We start from the raw sequence: 21,200 nt of genomic DNA, 5'->3' as shown, positions 1-21,200 counted from the left end.
AAAAAGGTAAATCAGGACATGCATTGGGCTTAGAATAAAATCTAGCTCCCTGTGGTCTGGGTGAGCCGTGTGGGCCCACATCTCCAGTCTCATTTACATACCTCTCTTCCTTGCTCACTATACTATAGCTGCATTGGCCTTCTTCCAGCATTTAAAGTATTTCTAGCTTTGTGGTCTTTGCACATTTTGTTCTCTTTGCTTGGAAGGTAGCCTGGCACGCACTCCCCTCCCTGCAGTATGCATGGGTGCATGTGCCCACACATGCACACTGCCACATATATATTCTCTATTTTCTATTTTTTTTTAGGTATAAGTTACACATAAATGCATGCACAGATCTTAAGTGTCTAATTTAATGACACTTAAAAAATTTTTTATTCTGTTTTATTATTTTTGAGAGAGAAAGGGAGAGAGAGAATCCCAAGCAGGCTCTGTGCTATCAGTGCAGAGCTTGGCGCAGGCTCAGTCCCACGAACCGTGAGATCATGACCTGAGCTGAAATCGAGAGTCAGATGTTCAACCGACTGAGCCACACAGGTGCCCCTAGTTTAATGAATTTTTACTTATGTATATACCCATATAACCACCGCCCTGATCAAAATAATGAATTATTTCTGGCAACTCAGAAGGCCCTCAGTCAGTCTCTCTCATCAAACTACTATTACGACTTCTTTTGCCATAAATTAATTTGTCTGTTTTTGAACTTCATATAAATAGAATCTACAACAGCATGTTCTCTTTAGTGTCTCGCTTCTTTCACTTACTATAATATCATTCTCTATAACATCACTCACTATAATATCACTCACTATAATATCTCATATGTTCCTTGCCAGTCTTCTCATTTTTTAGGACCCAGCTGAAGTGTCCCTTAGAGAAGCTTTCCCTGACCATTCTGACTAGGCATACTCCCTGCCCCTTGGCCTACTTGCAAAGTACCCTCTTAGTTCCTTCACAGTATTTAACACAACTTGTGATTTCCCCCTGTTTGCGTTTACTGTCTGTCTCACAAAAGAGTAGACTTGGTGAGCATAGGGAACGTTTGGTCTGTTCATCATCCTCTTCACTGGGTCTAGCAAAAATTTGCTGGGCACAATCATAGGTATTCAATCATAAATATTTGTTGGCTTTCTGAATGAATGAGTGAACTCTGCTCTATTTTCTGACTTGTACTGAAGTTTAAAAAAAAAAGCTCTGAACCTTTCTAATTTTTAGCAAAATGTAATCTAAAGTAATTCTGATTTTAAGATTTTAAGAGAATTTTTTCTCATGGGCAAGATGGACTAATTGCCGTAGATGACTACAGAATTCTACACCTGAATAACAATTATTCACTATACTGAGAACAATCTTGAGGGAAATGTTTAGAAGTTCTGTCTTGATCTGCATTTTTACAGAGACGTAGGTGAAGGTGTTATTATTAGCACATGACACATTGACATGCTGAGTGTTTGGAGAGGCATCATGACCACCTTGGATAAGTGAGTCTGAATCTGAAGAGATCTGGAAGGGATAGAAAGATGGGTTGAATCCAGTAAGATGAAATGTGATAACGGTAAATGTAGAGTCTTGTACTAGGTTCCATAGTCAACCTCATATTAGCATAGAGAAAGGTGGAAAAGCAGGCCAGATGTGCGGTTGTGCTTACGTCTGCAGGATGCTCTTGTTGCCACGGGAAATTACTATGTTGAGCATCAGAGAAACAAAGTCATTGAGGAAGAGGAGCTTTATGGTCTTGTTCTTTCTACTCCTGCACTACATGAAATGTTTCTTTTGCCCCGATCATGTTTGTGTCACATGTCGGGTTAACATTTGGGATGGTCTGGCATCTAGATTGTCAAACTAAAGCCTTCAGGCACTTGTTTTTGTGATTAACCTTTTACTGGAACACAACCATGCCCATATGTTTACCTGTTTTCTGTGACTGCTTGCTTCAGTGGTAGTGGTAATGTGGAGTGTTTGTTACACAGACCACATGGCCTGCAGAGCCTAAAATATTTACTGTCTGATGCTTTCCGGAAAAGCTTTCCAAGCTCTGGTCTAAAGACGACCTAGATGAGAAAGAAGATTGAAAGCGTGGCAAGAGGAGCAGCAAGAGGGGCATAAGATGTTTAAGCAGGTGACGAGAAGATGTAGCTCTGACAGGGAGAGAGCGGTCTTCAGATATTTGAAGCACTGTTGTTTGGAAGAAAAAATGGACCCCTGTTCACTTAACTTTGTAAGACAAAATGAAAACAGGATAGAAAAGACGGGGCAAGGGGAGGGTTTTGTTAGTGTATAGAGGAGTTAGTTTAACATGGGTTGGGTTGCTTCTGGAAATAATGAGTGTTTTGCCCCTGAGGCATTTAAAAGGAGGCCAGATGACTGTTTTACCTAGTTGCATAGACGAGGGTCCGGCACATAAGGACTAGACATCTTCAGAACGCTTGTGATTCTGAGATTTTGCCTTGAAACGATTTTCTCAAACCCAGGCTGTGGTTCCCAAGCATTTCTCCAGAGCGCTAGCTTCATCTGGCCTTGTAGACTGGAGGTAAAGTCACAGTGAGCTTTGGCACTGGATTACTAGCCGGGCTAAGACACTCGGGTATATACCATTCCAATAGAAAATAAAATATATATTTAATAAGCATTAACAAATACCTGAATCTAGTTTCACATCTTTAAAAGTTTATGTTTTACCTATGTTTTCATGCATGGGGAGGGTCTGAATTGTCCTTTTTCCCTCCTGTTGATTCAGAAGGCAGTTTTAAGTTTGTTTATATTAAGTGATATGTGATCTTGAGGAACATGCGGGTGTGTAAGGTAGAGCACGGAGCACGGAGTGTCCTTCTGGTCTATTGTTCACTGCCTTTTGTAATCTCCTATTTCATTTTCTTGCTGTATTTGAGCTTAGCTGTGAAAGGTCCATTTAGGCAGACTGACTTTCTTGAATTTAGCTTTGCGTTCTTTTCATACTACTGGTCTCCTAAAGTCAAAACTTAGAGGCAAAACTTCAGGATTTAAAAAGAGGAGCTTCTCAGACCAAAATACTGTCATTTAAGGACCTCGTTGTAGATCTAAATTATGGAACACTGCTAAATGACACTCATTCAGCAAACATTCGAATTAAGAACATTGTACTTTGTACACCGTATCAGGTAGTCATGTGATGTCTTAAATAGTTTCCTTCTGATTTGGACTCCTTACAGCTTTTGTACTTGGCAGTAGGTGGTGGACTTGAAATTCATGGTTTCCCCGTTTATCTGACCCACTGGCTACTTCGAGGGGGTCTGGGTGCCGACTTCTGTGGAGGGGCCCGGGGTCCCTCTGTCCCTGGCGGTCTCCAGGGGCTCTTACTGGTTCCATGTCCTCAGGTACGAAGACTTAAATCCAGGCGGTCCTGTCAGTTGAGGACCCCTCATTCCATAGAAGTTCAGGTGCAGTGGTATCTATTATGTGTAAAGGCTTTGTGGCCTGTAGAGAGCTGTGCAAGTCCAAGTTTATTTTATTTTATTATTTAAAAAGAAATTTTTAGAGAAAACTTTTTTTAAGTTTATTATTATTTTTTTTAGTATCTCTACACCCAGTGTGGGGCTTGAACTCAGGCCCTGAGATCAAGAGTCACGTGTGCTTTTCCGACTGAACCAGCCAGGCCCCCCACGAATTGATTTTAGTCAGAAAAGTAACATGCATTTAAGCAGGCTCCTGCCTGGAGTCTGGCTGAAGCCCCACAGCCTCTTGCTGTAGCTGGCGACTTCCTCTCCATTTTCTTGCCACCATCTAGCTCAGATCCTCTGTCCCTCTCATCCCATGTCAGTCAGAATGGGGTGGAGAAAGGGAGGCGCTCAGACCTGGAGTCTGTTCAGTCATTTGACTTACTAGCTGTCTGTCTTTGCCCCAGTATTTTAAGTTATTTCTGTTTATTTACTTTTTTTTGTTCCATCACAGTCTTGAGTCTTGAAACACTGATAAGAAAATATTTCTTGCATATTCAGAAGCATTCAGGAAGAAATTTTGACCTTTATGATTTTTTAAAAAAAATTAGATATTCAAATGCTTACTACTTATTTTATGTACATACTAAGCATAAATATAGAACATAGAACTTTTAGGGGGGCTTCTGGGTGGCTAATCCAGTTTAGGGTTCAGGTCTTGATTTCGGCTCAGGTCATGATCTCACGGTTTATGGGTTCGAGCCCTGTGTCGGGCTCTGCGCTGACAGCAGAGCCTGCTTGAGATTCTCCCTCTCTGTCTGCCCCTCCCCTGCTCACAGTCTCTTTCAAAATAAATTTTAAAAAACCCAGAACCTTTTGGGGTGCCTGGGTGGCTTCAGTCAGTTCAAGTGTCTGACTCTTAATTTAGGCCCAGGTCATGATCTCACGGTCGTGGGATTGAGCGCCACGTTGGGCCGACAGCACAGAGCCTACTTGGGATTCTCTCTCCCTTTTTCTCTGCCCCTCCCCCGCTCTCTCTTGCACGCTCTCTCTCTTAAGATAACAGACTTACAAAAAATGTTTAAAAAATGCACATCTTTTTTCAGACATTTGACTATTGTGACATCGTGTAAATGTCCTCCGGACGAGTTGTAATACTGCCACTCTCTGAGGTGGGAATGATCCCTTACCAGTTAAGGATCCCTTCTTCCCCACACCTAGGAGAGTGCCTCCAGCTTCCCCGGTACTCCAGTACATGTGTGTCTATTTGTTATATTTGCCTTTGAATTTTTACTAAATAGCTCAATAATTAGGGAATGAACTTGATTACCACAGAACCCTAACCTGTTGTTGTCTTCCTTCGCTTATTTATGCGATCTGTTTTCCTGCCGTAAAGGGATCTGTCATCCTTCGGTGGTTAAGGCACATTTAATAATAACTAATGCATAGCACTCAGGCATATGATTAATTTTCCTAATTTTTATGGCAGTCCTTTGAGGTATCATCCTCATCTACAGGTAGGTGAACAAACTTAAAACAGACTAATAACCTTGCCCAAGATTGCGCAGCTAGTAAGTGCATCAGGAGGAGGCTGAGAAAGTCTGTGTTGGAATGTACACAGTGTGCATGTTTTGATCTTGCATTGTAAGTGAGACCTCGGAAGCAGTATAAATTTCCCTAACGAAGCATTAGGACATTATACAAGTTGGTTGAGTGAAAAAAAGAAATCTGGCTGTACTTGACTGTCTTTGCCCCATTTACATTGTCCCTCCAGTTTTGTTATTTAGAGCAGGATATCATGTGAATAGACATATTCTCCAGTTATTTTTGTAATCTTATTGTCACCCCAGGAATACTATACTACTTGCCATTGTGCAAGGAGAGCTGAATATTCTCTTTTCATTTCTTAACAGTACAGTGCTATGGATACCAATCCACTCTCTCTGTATGTCATGCACCCATTTTGGAATACTATAGTAAAGGTAAGACAATTAATAAGCTTGTGCGTAGGCTTTAGTAAGTTTTAAATATTTTAAGGGGTATTATGGATGTAACTGTTTGTTTAGTAAGATGTACAGAGAAACTCCCTCTCCTATCCTCCTTTCCCTTAGTCACATACCTTTTGATTTATTTCATTGTTGAAGTATAAGTTTATTTTCTTATACTAGAATTTATCATTTTTATAAAATGCATTTAAACATTTTCTAAAATAACTGTAATATCATGACTATAAGTTTGTTGATTATAGAATTTAAAATACAGAAAATAGAAGAATGAAATGCTTATTTCTATCAACTGAACATTGTGGTTTACATTTTAGTGTATATAACTCCTATATATGCTCTGTCAAGTTTATAGCTTTTATTATGACTTAAATTTGCATGTTGAGCGATTCCTTTACTTTAATTATTTTGAAAAAAAAAAAATAGGTATTTCCTACTTGGCTGGCTCCAAATCTGATAACCTTCTCTGGCTTTCTGCTGGTCGTGTTCAATTTCCTACTCATGGCATATTTTGATCCTGACTTCTATGCTTCAGGTAAGATTATTACTTTAATATAAAATTTAAAATGTCTAAATAGGGAAAAATGGCATATTGTTTTCTGGCTCAATTAATATGCTTGTCTTTTGGAGAAGTTTTGGTTATTATAAGAGTGTGTAAAATGTTAGAATTGGGTGTAAAAGTAAGTTGTGTTTTCACAGTCTGTTACTGTGAAAGTAGTTTATGTTTCCATAAACTTCTAGAAACCAAATTGGCTTCTTAATTTAGATATGCTGTCTAAAAAGCAGTGGGGTTTTGATAACTAAAGAATAATTGGATTTTTAAGAAGACAGAGTAATGAGGACTGTGACACTTTGCCTGAAAGCGAATATAAGCAGAGCCCAGCATACATATCAGTTCCAGAAACATCCCTTCCCTTTTTCTAATTATGCAAGAAAAATCCATGCCCCCCCCCCCCCCCCCACCATGTTGAAGGGAATGTGATCTCTCTTTCCCTCTGCTTGGCATCCCTGTTTGCCTTGAATAACTCCAGGTTTGCTCTGAAAATGGTTCTTAGACCATAAACGCTATTGACGGAAGTTGGGACTCTCACTGGGGAAGGGAGAAAAATGCTTTTGCAGGCAGCTGTCGTCTGCGTCCACCCCAGACCCCAGTGTCTTCTTTCATACTTGATGCTGTCCTCATGGTCCTTGTCCTCCCTTGCCCTGTGTCTGCCCCAGACCCTAGGACAGAATCGGGCTGTATTTGGGATGACAGGGGATAAGTGGGAGAAAGAGTTTATTTTCATTGCTCAGCCAGTTGATAGAGTTGAGTGGAATAGAAAGATGGATGTAGATGAATATCTTTTGTATTCTAAGTCAGAGTATATATGTTCCAGTAAGAATATTTACAAATGATGTAGTAAAGAGTCTTAGTGTTAAAATTCATCGGTGTTGTGGGGTTAAGCAGACTTTCGTGGACTGACCTGGACAAGTTAACGGTCACTGACAACATTGTTTTTGTAGGAAAATTCAGAGTTTCAAACACTTACAACTTGATACTATAAAAATTCTGAATATTGAAACTGTATGTATGCCTACCTTTATCAACTGAAATTTTAAGCCATAGCTTTTGTACGTGTAGTAAGATGACAATCGAAGATCATGAAGTACTAAGTGAATAATAAGATTACATTTTATTAAGCATGGTTTTGATACTGAGTAGCTTTTAAAAATTTATATTTTAATCTTCAGAACATCTTTAAAAGTTTTATAACTAGAAATACTAATTTTTCTTACTACTCTAACATATTAATTTGTTATTAAGAGTACCAAAAATATGTAAATATTATGTGTATTTCTCCAAATCATAGAAACCAGAGGACCAGATAACCCATCTAGTCCTAGTATATTGGGGAAATGGAAGCTAGGAAAGGTTAAATGATCTATTCATGGTCACATGGCTGCTGGAATATAGAGCCAGGCCTGGAACCCAGACCTCCTGATACTTAGTTACCCAAATGAAAAGGTCTTTTGTTTGGCTAGTTAATAAGTAGTGAGAGAATATAGATTGAAGGCTTAATACATGTTTGTAGGATAATTGTCAACAGTGAGGAGCAGATTAAACACAAGCATCTTGTAAGTTCCAAAAACATTAATTTTCATTATTAGCATGTACATAATTTTCAGGTAGAGATGAACAGGTAGCTTTGAGTTATAATTACAGCTCAAAATAAGTACCTGTCATTTATGAGGGGTTGGGCAGTTGCTTCTTTGGTTTTGTCAGTTTATTCGTGTATTTTAACGTTTACCTAATTCTGTATTGAAAGTATATTGTAAAATATTTTAACTTCTATTTAATAAATAGGACTATTTCTCAATAGCAGGATGTGCTGCAGTAAGAATGATCCTACTTTGTACTAAAATCTGAGTGCTTTCCTTTGCAGCGCCGGGTCACAAGCATGTACCCGATTGGGTTTGGATTGTAGTGGGGATCCTCAACTTCATAGCCTACACTCTAGGTAAGAAATTGGCAAATACTCATTTTAGTCAATGGCTGGTGAGTCTTTCAGCAAGGACAGCCATCCACTAAATTAACATTTTCTCTTCTGCTTAATTCATTTTAACTAGGGCTTACTGATTTCCTATTCAATAAAATAAGTATGTTTTTGCATTTCTCTATGGAAAATATTGTCATTCATTGCTCGGGATGCAGAGAATAAGATATGAGTTGGCAAACTGCCTCTTGCAGGCCAACCCTGTCCTTTTGTCTATTTTTATAAGTAAATTTTATTGGAACACTGCTATATTCATTCCTTTACTTGTCTGTGCCTGCTTGCTTTCTTTTTTCTTTTTTTAAACATCATGAATAAGATTTCTTATTTGTCATCATTAAATGGCTGAATTTTAAACAGATTCTTGGGCTGGTGGCTCATATCCATCAGCTTGTTCAACTTGAGCACTGGTCTCATCGCCAGTAGCTTTTCCAGAACTACTGCCTTCTCCGTGAAGCCCCATGAGCTCTCCCAACTCAAACCTGGGCTTCTCTAGCATTTTTACTTTGCTAATGAAGATATCATGGAGTGGAAAAATCGATTGACAAGCCTTTTCTACATCTTTTCTGATGCTGTCAGGAATCAGTTTGTTGACCACTGCTCTCAAGTCATTTGTCTGCACCTCTCGGGTCATGATTTCCATTATCTTTTTCTGAACACGGTGGACCTGTTGGTGCTGAGTGTAAAAGTCTTCCAAATCTTATTGTTGCGTTTTTTAGTAAAACTTACACAAAATAAGTGAAGTAAATAATTGTCGGTGGCTTGACATCAACATGAACTTCAATCACGGTCTGCCATTTTTTGACCATGGAGCACATTTTCTCACGGGAAGTATCCATGCCATGGAAATTAGGCAGTTTCTGCCCTTAACATCCTCAGTTATTAGCTTGAGTTTTCTAAATGCAACTTCATCATTCTGTAGATCTGCAAGGCTCACTTAAAAAACATGGCACTTGAGGCCGTCAGATACAATTTTTGTTCCTTGAGTTCTCGTGACTAGTGTTTTTCCAGTATTTCTTATATTAAATGTAGCAGGTGCTTTCACTTCATACTGATCTTTCCTAGCAAATAGGTCAACCACTTTCTTCTTGGCCCCTTTTTTGCTGCCCTTTGTAAGGCCCTTGTTCTTCCTGACCACCGTGGCTCTGCTCAGGGAGCCGCAAGGGCTCTATGCTTGCTTTCTGCAACATAGACAAAGTTGAGTAGTGGCAACAGTGTCTCCTGATGGCCCATAATGCCTCAACTATTTACTACTGTCTGGCTCTTTACAAAAAATATTTACCAATTTGGGAAATTGGATGGAATAAGACATCATTTTTGCCTTAAGTTTGGGAAACAGTACTGACCCGTCAGATATTTGTGGAATTTTGAGAGAGCTGCTACAGTAGAGCACGGTGGGGAATGGGTGGGAGAATAAGAAAGTGATCAGTTCGCCCCTGTGCTAGGCCATAACTGTCTGTTTTGCCAAGAACGCTTCTTGTTGCTTCTGTCTGCATGGCTTGTCCTGCATTCTCCTGTCCTCCTTCCTGCTTTATTTTTTTCCATAGTGCTCAAAACCATATTGCCTACTTGTCTCTCTGCTCTAAAATGTACATTCTTTGAGGACTATGTCCCCAGTATTGAGAACAGTGCCTAACACATAGTAGGCAGTCAGTATATAGTTTTCATTTTTATTTATAAAATTTATTTTTTAGTACTTTTTTAAAATGATTTTTTTTAAGTTTATTCATTTCTTATTTCTGAGAGAGAGAAAACACAAGCAGGGGAAGATCAGAGAGAGAAAGACACAGAATCTGAAGCAGGCTCCAGGCTCTGAGCTGTCAGCACAGAGCCCTACACAGGGCTTAATCTCACAAAGTGCAAGATCATGATCTGAGCCGAAGTCAGATGCTTAACCTACTGAGACACCCTAGCGCCCTTTTTTTTAATGATTTTTTTAAGTATTATAGTTTTTAAATGAGTATAAAATACGAGACCCTGACTTAAAGTTGCTTAGATCTCTTCAGATAAAAATGACTTCTAAAACCAGTATAATCTGGTATATGATTAAATGCTGACATTGAAGGTGACCAGAGGTGCAAGAATTTGAGGAAGGAAGAGCGTGAAGTCTAGAAGAATTAGGAGAAAGCTTAGTGAAAAACTACATTTTAGGCAGAAGCTTTTGTTTATTTGTTCTTAAAGATGAGCAGGCTTAAACATTCTGCTGTAGGGGCGCCTGCATGGCTCAGTCAGTTAAGTGTCCAACTTCAGCTCAGGCCATGATCTCATGGTTCAGTTCATGTGTTCGAACCTGCGTTGGGCCCTGTGCTGACAGCTCAGAGCCTGGAGCCTGCTTCAGATTCTGCGTCTCCCTCTCTCTTTCTTTCTGCCCTTCCCCCTCTCACACTCAGCCTCTCTCTCAAAAATAAAAATATTTTTAAAAATTAAATATAAAAAAAATACGGCTATAGGGAGTGCCTAGGTAGCTCATTTAAGCATCTGACTCTTGATTTTGGCTCATAATCTTACGGTTTGTGGGGTCGAGCCCCACGTCAGGCTCTGCATTGACAGCATAGAGCCCGCCTTGGCATTCCCTCTCTCCCTCTCTCTCTAAATAAATAAAAAACATTTCAAAATATTAAAAAAAAGTTTCTGCTCTAGGGTTCGGTTGCCAAGGGCAGGGAGGAATAGCGAAAAAAGTGAGAGTGACCTGAGGGCTCTGACTTTTAGCAGCATGTCCTCAGAGCTCTACGGTGTACCTTTTTCACATCCACGGTTCTGGCACAAATCCTGACCGAACATGAACTATTTGTTGCAAAACTGCCTTGAACTAACATGAGGCAATTTTTAAACTGTGTTCTACCAGTGTGACTGTTCTTACATTGTGCTGCAGAAATATCAGTGTGTTTGATCCCAGGGTGCTGCTCCGGGTCCTCCTGAGGTGTTTTTGTTTGTGGGTTTTTTTTGTTTTGTTTTGTTTTTTGGTCATAATATATGCTATATGCCCCGAATTACCTTTCTAAAAAAGCATTCTGTTTTTTTAGAAACAGAACATCCTAGACCCCAGACTTGGAGCTGGAATGGGGTCAGTGGGAAGCTGTACAAGACCTAATTAGTATGCAGTTCATGAATTTAGTGTTTGTAATAAATGCACAGAAGCTGCCCCACAAATCAGAAAGTAAGCCAGCAAATAAGGAGAAAAGACTTTTTGGAAATATTTTAGCTAGCAGAAAAGTTCTCAACACTGTGTGACAGAGGTCTGTAGTATTGGGGCAGGAATCTGGGACTCCCCCGTCATGTATCCCTTCAACAATGGTTTTAAAGGCCTACTTTAAAAAAAAAAAAAAAAAGATTTTTTAACAGTTTATTTATTTATTTTGAGACAGAGCACAAGCAGGGGAGGGGCAGAGAGAAGAGGGAGAGAGGGAATCCCAAGTAGGCTCTCCAGTATCAGCACAGAGCCCGGTGAGGGGCTCGAACTCCCTAACTGTGAGATTATGACCTGAGGCAAAATCAAGAGTCATCTGCTTAACCGACTGAGCCACCCTAGGTGCCCTAGGTTTTACCATTTTCCCACTCTCATTCTTTCCCTACACCCCCCACACCCCATCTCCTCTGTTTCTGCCCCTAAATGAAGGTGTTTCACTGTGCTTTATCCTTAACTTTGTCTTTCCTCTTATTCCCTTGGTACTTATCACTATTGAGATGACTCCTGTGTTTCTCTCTAGCCCTTGTAGATCTTCTGAGTTGTTAGTAAGTACCTTAGGTTGAGTTGCTTGACATTACCATGTGGATAATTCTGCCAGCAGCTCAGGCATCTTTTCCATCAGGCACATTCCTTCTGTGGGCTTCCTTGTTTCTGTTAGCACCAGTGCTCTTGGTTACCCAGAGGGGAGATTTTGGAGAGAATCTTCTGGTCCTTCAGCCTCACCACCCACCTTTTGCCACATTGCCATTTTTGCTTTCTCAGTATCTCACCTGCCTCCAGCCTCTCATTCCCACTCTATTCCATCTCAGTGTAGGCCTTACCGATTTGTGTCCTCTCTCCAGCCTGCCGTTCACACCGATGCCAGGTGAATATTCCTGAAGCACATCACTACTTTTACTCTTGTCATTCCCCTATTCACACCCTTTTCATAGCTCCTCATACTCCCTGAAACTTTTAAACTGGCTCCAACCTCCCTTCTAGCCTCCCTGCTGCCCTCTTTACATACTGGTTTCCTGTGGTCAGCTGAACACGCATGTGCTTTTCCATCTTGCTGTTTTTGCCGATAGCACTCCCTCCTCTTGAAACAGCACACGCTTATCTACTGAAATCCTACTCATTCTGTATGTCCCCGCTCAGGTATCATCTTGTCTGGAAGGCCACTCTCGATTATCTTAGCCTGAAGAGTTCTTGTCCCTTTTCCGTACTCTCCTGTGGTTTGGGATGTGTTGTATCTTTAATCGCCATGTGTTGTCTCCGTTCTCAGTTGTAAACACTGAGGACACAAACTTAGTTTATTCTAAGATTATTCTTATAATCTTCACAGCATCAGGAATAGTGCATTGTACAGTTTCAATACATCAGTCCATTTAATTCTTTTTTTTTTTAACTTATTGATCAATTTTTGAGAGAGGGAGAGTGGTGGAGGGGACACAGAGAGAGAGGGGGACAGAGGATCTGAAGCAGGCTCGGCACTGTCAGCACAGAGCTCGATGTGGGGCTCGAACCCATGACCTGTGAAATCATGACCTGAGCCAAAGTCGGACTCAGTCAACCGACTGAGCCACCCAGACGCCCCTTGATTCATTTAATTCTTATATTTACTGAACACCTACTACGTGCAAAGCCTTTCCTGAAAGCGCTTAAAATCAAGGAAGGGGTACATTTGTAACAAAGTGACTAATTTCAAACAAGATGAAGTAGGTGTTACGACTAAAGTTCAGGGTGTTTTTTGGATCCTAGAGCAAGGAGCGGTTAGAGAAATTGTAATGAATAACTATTGAATATTCTCTGGAGGCCTGAGAATTTGTGGCAAGCAGAACAACTGCAGTGTTAGGCCGATTGGAAGAATTCAGAGTCCAACTACAATGCTTTGTCCTCACATCTAAAATTGACACCATTTAGTTGATGTAATATATTTTAAGTTTTAGATTAAATTCTGAGGAACTAAGGCATTTTTTGTTTGAGGTTTGTTTGTTCAAAGGTTTGTTCTGAAACCTTTGAACTGTAGGAATTAGAGGGTGGATTTTTACAGTACTGGCTGGTAGCTGTACTTCATTTCTTCATCATTCCTATGATATGCTGATTTGCTTTGTGTTTCTCCAGTTTGTTAAAGAAGATTTTCTCCCTCCTGGTACAGATGCTGACCTTTCCCCGTGGTGATGTGTTTCTTTTGCAGATGGTGTGGATGGAAAGCAAGCCCGGAGAACCAATTCCAGCACCCCTTTAGGGGAGCTTTTTGACCATGGCCTTGATAGTTGGTCATGTGTTTACTTTGTTGTGACTGTGTATTCCATCTTTGGACGAGGACCATCTGGCGTCAGTGTTTTTGTTCTTTATCTCCTACTATGGGTGGTTTTGTTTTCGTTCATCCTCTCCCACTGGGAAAAGTATAATACAGGGATTCTTTTCCTGCCTTGGGGATATGACATTAGCCAGGTGGTAAGTATGTGTTACATTTTCAACAGTGCCATGAATTTTTGGGGAGGGGAGGAGTCTTCATCAACCTGTCTTTATTGCCCTTATGCTTTTTTGGCTAGAACTGATGTGTGCTTTAAAAATAATGTCGTTTTTAATCTTGTATTATTTGTTGTTTATTTATGCAAATTTCAAACACACAAAAAAGTAGGAGTAGCAGAGTGAACCTTGTGTACCTGTTCCTTAGGTTCAGCAGCTACATGACCAGTCTAGTTTCGTGAATACCCTTCCTCCCAAGTATTTTAAAGGAAATTCTCAAGATTCTGTGATAAATATTTTACCGTCTATCCTCTAAATAGGAAGAGCACTTTTTAAAAACCATAGTCACAATGTCATTATTACCAAAAAATGAAGTTTCTTAATTGCTAATAAATATTTTGAACTGTTAATTTTGTAAAGAGAGATATGCACATATAATTGTTGCTTTTTGGTCTTTACTGACTGCCAGCTTTCAATGCGTAGAGATACTTTTTTTCTTTTACTTAAAAGGCTCGCTATTAACTCTCCCTGCCTTTGAAGCCCAGCTTTTTGTGTTGCCATTTTGGCCATTTGCACCTAAGGTCCCAGTAAAGCCTCAGACATTGGAATGTTTGAAGACAGTGATCGGGTAGGCAAATTGGACCGCCTCTACCTTAACCAGTTCCTGGAGTGCCTTAAAGTGTTCTAAATGATGGCCAGTTGCTTGCATTGTCTAGAAGTTAGGTATTTTATGGTATTGTTGGCTTAAAAAAATATTTTCAAAGGCAAGACTTGCCACAGTATCAAATTTAAGTGTACTTCTTGCTTTTACTAAAACTACGAGACTTAACACTACATACAGCATTACAGGCTCCTTGACCTTTCCAGCTATTAATGCCTTTGTATGCTTTTGTCTGCATTTTCCTTCCAGACTATATCTTTTGTCTACATAGTGACTGCGATTGTGGGAGTTGAGGCCTGGTATGAACCTTTCCTGTTTAATTTCTTATATAGAGACCTATTCACTGCAATGATTATTGGTAAGAAGCTCCATGTTGAAGCCTATTTTAACATCACTTTGTTTTCTGAGCCAGTGTTTGATTATTCAAGCAGTAATGCCTTTCCCCCTCTCCTGTACCCTCCAGCAAGCATAACAGCCCTACAGGCCAGTAGGGTTTCAACTAAACCAGTAAGGAAGATAAAATTCCCATGTTTTGGTTTTTTTGGTGTATGGCACCAAGCTATTTCTAGTCAGAAGAAAGTAAATACCAAAATCGCATAAACCATGTAAACTAACTATTTAAATGAACCTAGACTCTTTTAGAGGATCCACATGTAGGTGGAAATTTGGTATAGATTTCGTGTCCATCTCCGAATTGAAGACTGTTAGTTTGTAGGAAATAGAATAGATGAAACAGAGAGATTACTTTGTAATACATTAACTCTGGAAGTTGAGCTGTTCCTCTCAGACACTCTCCTTTTGCCACTGGATATTAGGTAAAGAATTTTGGTAACAGTGTTTTATTTGGGAAACAGTTTTGATTGTGGTAATGTTTCCCTTTTGATTTTAGCCAGAGGGATATCTACGGGATGATTAACAGGATTAACGAAGTGTGGGGCGGTGTTTTCTATGCAAAGAGGAAGTTATCTGGGTTGCTACTCTGGGGCATTAGCACCTCTGCAGAAGTGGGGAAAAAAGCAAGCTGTAGGCTATTGCTCTGTTCCCTTATCTAAAAAATAACCCCCCCTTACTGCCAGTGCACTTTGGTAATAGAATGGGCGTTAGATAAGGCTTAGAAACAGCTGAGAAGCCAGTGCATTAGCCACTGGCTTTTAGGCAGTAGTTTGGGCTTTTCTCTGTTGCTCTGGTCTACACGTATTTTTGAACCCTGCCGTAATCTTCCCAATGTTCATTTTGGGGTTTTTGTACGAACTGATTTCTTAACCCTGAAAAGGCAAGCTGGTTTGCATTTCCACCACACAGTGAATCTTCTGGTTTAAGTAGCTGGTCTTGTGGCAGTATTGCTGCATTTTACGTTTAAATGTTAAATTTAACAAGGAGATGGAATCCTCTGAGGCGTGAGATATATTTTTGAATGTTAAGTGGATGCTTTTAATAGGCACATAGTTTTCTTCGTACCTTCTAAGTTTATCTGAATTCTTCTTTCTGAAACAAAACAGAAGCCCACATGTTTCTATACAAATAAATAAAGTAGCTTTCCCAGTGCAGGCATACCTTGTTTTATTGCACTTTATTGTGCTTTGCAGATCCTGTCTTTTTTACAAATTGAAGGCCTGTGGCACCCCTTTGTCAGGCAAGTCTGTCAGCACCATTTTCCCCACAGCATTGGCTCCCTTCTTGTCTCTTTTCTGTCAGATTTTGGTAATTCTCAGAATATTTCAAACTTTTCCATCATTATTACATTCGCTGTGGTGGCCTGTGATCAGTGGTCTTTGATGTTACTGTTTGAATTGTTCTGGGGGCACCACCAAGCATGCCCACATAAGATGGCCACTTACTAGGTCAATGTGTGTGTCTGGCTGTTCCACCCACCCTCCTCTCTCCCTCTCACTTCTCTCCCTCTCCTTGGGCCTCCCTGTTTCCTGAGACACGGAATGGAAATTCGGGCAGTTAATGACCCTCCCGTGGCTTCTAAGTGTTCAAGTGAAAGGAAGAGTCGCATGTCTCCCACTTTAGATCACAAACGAGAAATGAAGAAGCTTAGTGATGAAGGCATGTTGAAAGCTGAGATAGGCCTAAAGCCAGGCCCCTTGTGCCAAACATGTAGCTAAGTTTGTAAATGCAGTGGAAAAGCTCTTGAAGAAAATGATAAGTGCTACTTCCCAAACCCAAGAATGCTAAGAAAGTGAGAAACTGCCTTATTGCTGATACGGAGAAAGTTTTAGTGATCTGAATAGAAGATCAAACCAGCCACAACATTCCCTCGAGCCGAAGCCCAATTCAGAACAGAACTCTCTTCAATTCTAGGAAAGCTGAGAGAGGTGAGGAAGCTCCAGAAGACAGGATTGAAGCTAGCAGAGGTTGGTTCATGAGGTTTAAGGAAAGAAGACTCCTCTGTATCATAGAAGTGCAAGGTGAGGCTGCAAGTGCTGATGGAGAAGCTGCAGCAAGTTCTCCAGAAGATCTAGCTCAGATCATTCAGGAAGGTGGCTGCACCATACAACAGATTTTTAGTGTAGATGTAACAGCCTCAATGTGGGAAGAAGATGCCATCTAGGACTTTCATAGCTAGAGAGGAGAAGTCAGGGCCTGGCTTCCAAGCTTCAGAGGACAGGCTGACTCTCATGTCAGGGGCTAACGCAGCTGGTGACTTAAAGGTGACGCTAGTGCTGATCAACTATTCTGAAAGTCCTAGGGCCCTTAAGAATTTGCTAAACCTCCTCTGCCTGTCCTCTGTACATGGAACAACAAAGCCTGGGCAATAGCACATCTGTTTACAACATGGTTTACTGAATAGTTTTGGCTCCCTATTGAGATCTGCTCAGAAAAAAAGGATTCCTTTCAAAATATTACCGCTCATGGCCAGGGACCTGGTCACCCAAGAGCTCTGATCACACTGTACAGTGGGATTAACACTGTGTTCATGCTTCCTAACATAGCATCCGTCCTGCAGGAGATTGAAGAGCGACTTCAACTTTCGGTCTTATTACAGAAGAAATAAATACATTTTTATAAGGCCGTAAGATCTGGTGGAGCTAGGCAAAGGAAATTTAAAACCTTCTGGAAAGGATTCAGTATTCTAGATGCCGCTAAGAACATCCGTGATTCAAGGGGAGAGGTCAAAATATCAACATTGACAGGAATTTGGAAGAAGTTGATTCCAACCTTTATGGGTGACTCTGAGGGGTTCAAAACTTCAGCGAAGGAGGTGACTACCTGTGGCAGAAATAGCAAAAGAACTAGAATTCAGAGTGGAGCCTGAAGAGAGCACTGAATCACTACAGTCTCATGATCAAACTTTGTAACAAATGAATTACTTCTTATGGATGAGAGAACAACGTGGGTTTCTTGAGGTAGTACCCGCTGGGGAAGATGCTGTGAAGTTCGCATATTGCATGCACTTGGTTGAATAAAGCAGTGGCAGGGTTGGAGAGGACTGACTCCTCTATTTTGAAAGAGGTTTTACAGTGGATAAAATGCTATCAAGCAACATCACAAACTGTAGAGAAATTGTGAAAAGAGGAGCCAGAAGCTTCACTGTTTCTTATTTTAAGAATGGGGCGCCTGGGTGGCTCAGTCGGTTAGGCGGCTGACTTCGGCTCAGGTCATGATCTCGCATTTCATGGGTTCGAGCCCCGCATCAGGCTATGTGCTGACAGCCAACTCAGAGCCTGGAGTCTGTTTCAAATTCTGTGTCTCCTTCTCTCTCTGACCCTCCCCTGCTCACGCTGTCTCTCTCTCTCTAAGAAATAAATAAAACATTAAAAAAATTAAAAAAACAAAAAACAAAAAAACATGCCACAGCCGCCCCGACCTCTAGCAGTCACCCTCCTCCAGCCCCCAACAGTCAGGGGCTGTCAGCCTCGAGACAAGACCCTCTACCAGCAAAAAAGATTACAACTCACTGAAAGCTAAGCTGATGGCTGAGTTTTATAGCCATAAAGTATTTTTTAATTATGGCAAGCACATTTTTTTTAGACTTAATTGCTATTGTACTCTTAATAGACTACATTTTAGTGTAAACGTAACTTTCATGCCCTGGGAAACCAAAAAATTCATGTGACTTTCTTTCTTGTGATGTTCAGTGTTTGTTTTATTGCGGTGGTCTGGAGTCCTCCTGTAATATCTCTGAGGTACGCCTGTCCTTTTAATGGAAAGTACATTAGGTGCTATTGAGAGAAGAAATAGAAGATGCAGTGTGCCTCTTGGGCGACCTACATATAGGCCAGGCTTCCTGCATCCTTGCCCTGTGTAAGATAGAGGTAGTTCAAGATATTTGAAACTAAAAATACTCTTGGTAACAAATCTCTTGCCAGTTTGTGTCAGCCTGTTTCCAACACCTCAGAGCCACAGTGATTCTGGGTTAATTAATTCACTCCTGCTTCCCACCTGTGCTTCCCAGCATGCTGCAGAGTCACCTGCTAAAAAGGTCTGAGGACATCAGCTTGTCTCCTCTCTAAGCTCTTCTAGCTTGAGGAACTTTGTTCCAGTTAGGCTTAGACGTGGCAGAGTAATTCATCTTCTCAGATGAGATTTCTGTTTGGTGGCTTCCAGTCTTCTCTTTTTAACAAAATGTCTCAGGAATTATTTTGAAGGACTCCCTTTCTATCTTTGACCCTTCAGGCCATAGCTACATTAGGTACCTTCTCACCCCAGGCCAAGTATGGTCAATGGGAGTCTGGAGTGCATAAGCTGGGGCTAATCTGTTGAGTGACAGTGAAATAGCCAAGTGAAGTCTCCAGAAACTTGCCATATGTGTTGATTTGGAGTATGACAGAGAGGAAGATCAGGAATTTGCATCTCTATAATTTGTAGAATCAGAGATTTTTATTTTTATTTATTTTAATGTTTATTAATTTTGAGGGAGGGAGAGAGAGAGAGTACATGTGCATGCATGGGAGAGGGGCAGAGAGAGGTAGACGGTGAGAGAGAGAGAGAGAAAGAAAGAGAATCCCAAGCAGACTCCGTGGTGTCAGCACAGAGCCTGATGTAGTGTTCAAACTCACAAACAGTGAGATCATGACTTGAGCCGAAATCAAGAGTTGGATGCTAAACCCACTGAACCACTCAGGTGCCCCAAATCAGAGAATTTTAAAAATGCAAGTGACATTAGGAAATCATTGAGTCATCCGCATTGGACAGCTGTGGAGTCTGAAGCTCAGAGAGATTGTCTGATTTGCCCCAGAGTACATTACTAGCTTTTGGAGTCATCTGCAAGAATCTTCCAGTTAAAGCTGTAAGAGAGGATTCTCTGAAGGAGGAGAGAAGCACAGGTGAATGCCCAGTTAGGAATGGCCAGGGGACAGAGTTGCCGGTAAAGGACACCACGTGTAGTGGCTGGAGGACTAACAGGAACATTGGGAGCGTGGAGTCACAAAGGCGAAGGGAGGAAAGAACTGCAGTGAGTGGGATCAGCAGAGGCCTCTCACGTAGGGGTCAGGAGTGAAGAAAGGGTATTGAATTTGGTCACTAGGAGAGCTTGGTAAAATCAGGAGTGCAGTTTCTGCAGAGGGAAGGCAGAATGAATAAAAGAGGACTGAGGGATTGAAGGCCATGGAAAAGTCTGGCGAGTGACTGGGAATAGCAGAGTAGGATAGTAGAGAGCAAGGGCAGCAGAAGCAACGGTCGAGCTTCCTGGGGAGGCTGTCCTTGTTGGGTCTGAGGGGACAGAACTAGGGTCTGCTCAGGAGTGGGCGGAGCAATGCATAATGCTCGGGAAATAAAAATCAGCAGAAATGGGAAACTGCAGAATCCATTAATCACCTGCTCTTTCCAAAACCCACATTTGTGCGATGTACCACATACCAGGCACCGTTCCAGGGGTCTTGACATGTCACAACTCATTTCATTCTCAAAACCCTACGGGGCCAATTCTATTATCTCTATTTTATAAAAGAGGGAATGGAAGCACTGGAACGGTAACGTGCCTGAAATCACATAACCTGTTGGCAAAACCGAGATCCAAGCCTGGTCTGGTTCCTGAGCCTCGGCACTGAGCCACTCACTGCCACTCTTCGCGAGTAACTGTTGTTCTGAAATGTATTTGGCTTCACTACAGAAGTAAACCTGAGCCCGCAAATCACTGGGTCTAAAAGTATTACAAGTTTCATATGTATTCAATAATTATAAAAATCCCTCTTGAATATTAATTCACAGTGGATTTAAATATTCTCCTTTTAGGCTGTGCGTTATGTGTGACTCTCCCGATGAGTTTATTGAACTTTTTCAGGTAAGTGCTTTATTTACTTGGGCAAGAATCGCAACAGTTGTTTCTCAGATGAATTTGAGTGTCTGTTTTGCTTTTGGAATCTGGACGTTTTGAGAAGGTCATAAAAGCTGTATTTTGAATCTGGGATGAGGTTCGGGCCATTTAGGGTGTCTACGGTGGCCGCGTGGTCGGTTCAACCACAACACAAAACTCCTCATTCTTTTGTTGCAGTTTTTGGCTCAGTAGGCAGTCTTCTAATTTGTCACTTTCTGTGAGAGAATTGGGAAGGAGTGTGTTCCCATTGAATAGTGACAGGTTTACGTCCTTTGTAGAAATTGATGATAAGTTTTATGAATTGATTCTGAAGTTTACTCAGCATGATCATAACATGAACTTGTGTAGTTTAGACCAAACCCCGGATCCATGCTAACTTCCCAAGTGGCACTGGGTAAAAACTCCCGCCCGGAGGAGTGGGGTGAGGGCGGGGCGGGGGTACCATGGGAGTTGCCCTGAGTCTCATTTCACTGATCTGCACTTTACCCTTGCTCAGCCACACTGAATTTTCTTAAGGGTCCCGAATGTATTTTGTCTTTTCCCTCCCTGGTCATTTTGCTCCCTCCCCCCTCCATCTAGTGCTGTTTCCTCCACGCGAAGCACTTGTACTTCCCACTTCATCCTTCAGCTCCCAGGTCTGTCTTGCAGCGTCCTGTTGTGAAGCCACGCTCTGTGAACCTTCCCTGTTT

The 21,200-nt window shown here is 41.2% G+C and overlaps 1 protein-coding gene and 1 pseudogene across 2 annotated transcripts in view; one reads left to right on the top strand and one right to left on the bottom strand.

The window, feature by feature from the left end:
* SELENOI (selenoprotein I) overlaps window positions 1–21,200 on the top strand; it is a 39,385-nt gene that overhangs the window by 12,389 nt on the left and 5,796 nt on the right. Inside the window, exons 2-7 of one of the 2 annotated variants that reach the window (XM_039238339.1) lie at window positions 5,327–5,395; window positions 5,843–5,951; window positions 7,840–7,914; window positions 13,311–13,573; window positions 14,499–14,607; window positions 20,430–20,478. In XM_039238339.1, the coding sequence (XP_039094270.1) occupies window positions 5,327–5,395; window positions 5,843–5,951; window positions 7,840–7,914; window positions 13,311–13,573; window positions 14,499–14,607; window positions 20,430–20,478 (674 nt within the window). The remainder of the gene's footprint in view (window positions 1–5,326; window positions 5,396–5,842; window positions 5,952–7,839; window positions 7,915–13,310; window positions 13,574–14,498; window positions 14,608–20,429; window positions 20,479–21,200) is intronic. The other variant, XM_039238340.1, reaches the window with a different exon arrangement.
* On the bottom strand, window positions 8,300–12,181 carry LOC120235793 (annotated as a pseudogene).

Source organism: Hyaena hyaena, unplaced genomic scaffold (genome assembly GCF_003009895.1).
Source record: "Hyaena hyaena isolate Hyena2069 unplaced genomic scaffold, ASM300989v1 scaffold_138, whole genome shotgun sequence".
Classification (NCBI taxonomy): Eukaryota; Metazoa; Chordata; class Mammalia; order Carnivora; family Hyaenidae; genus Hyaena; species Hyaena hyaena.
This window is presented reverse-complemented; position numbering and strand designations above follow the sequence as displayed.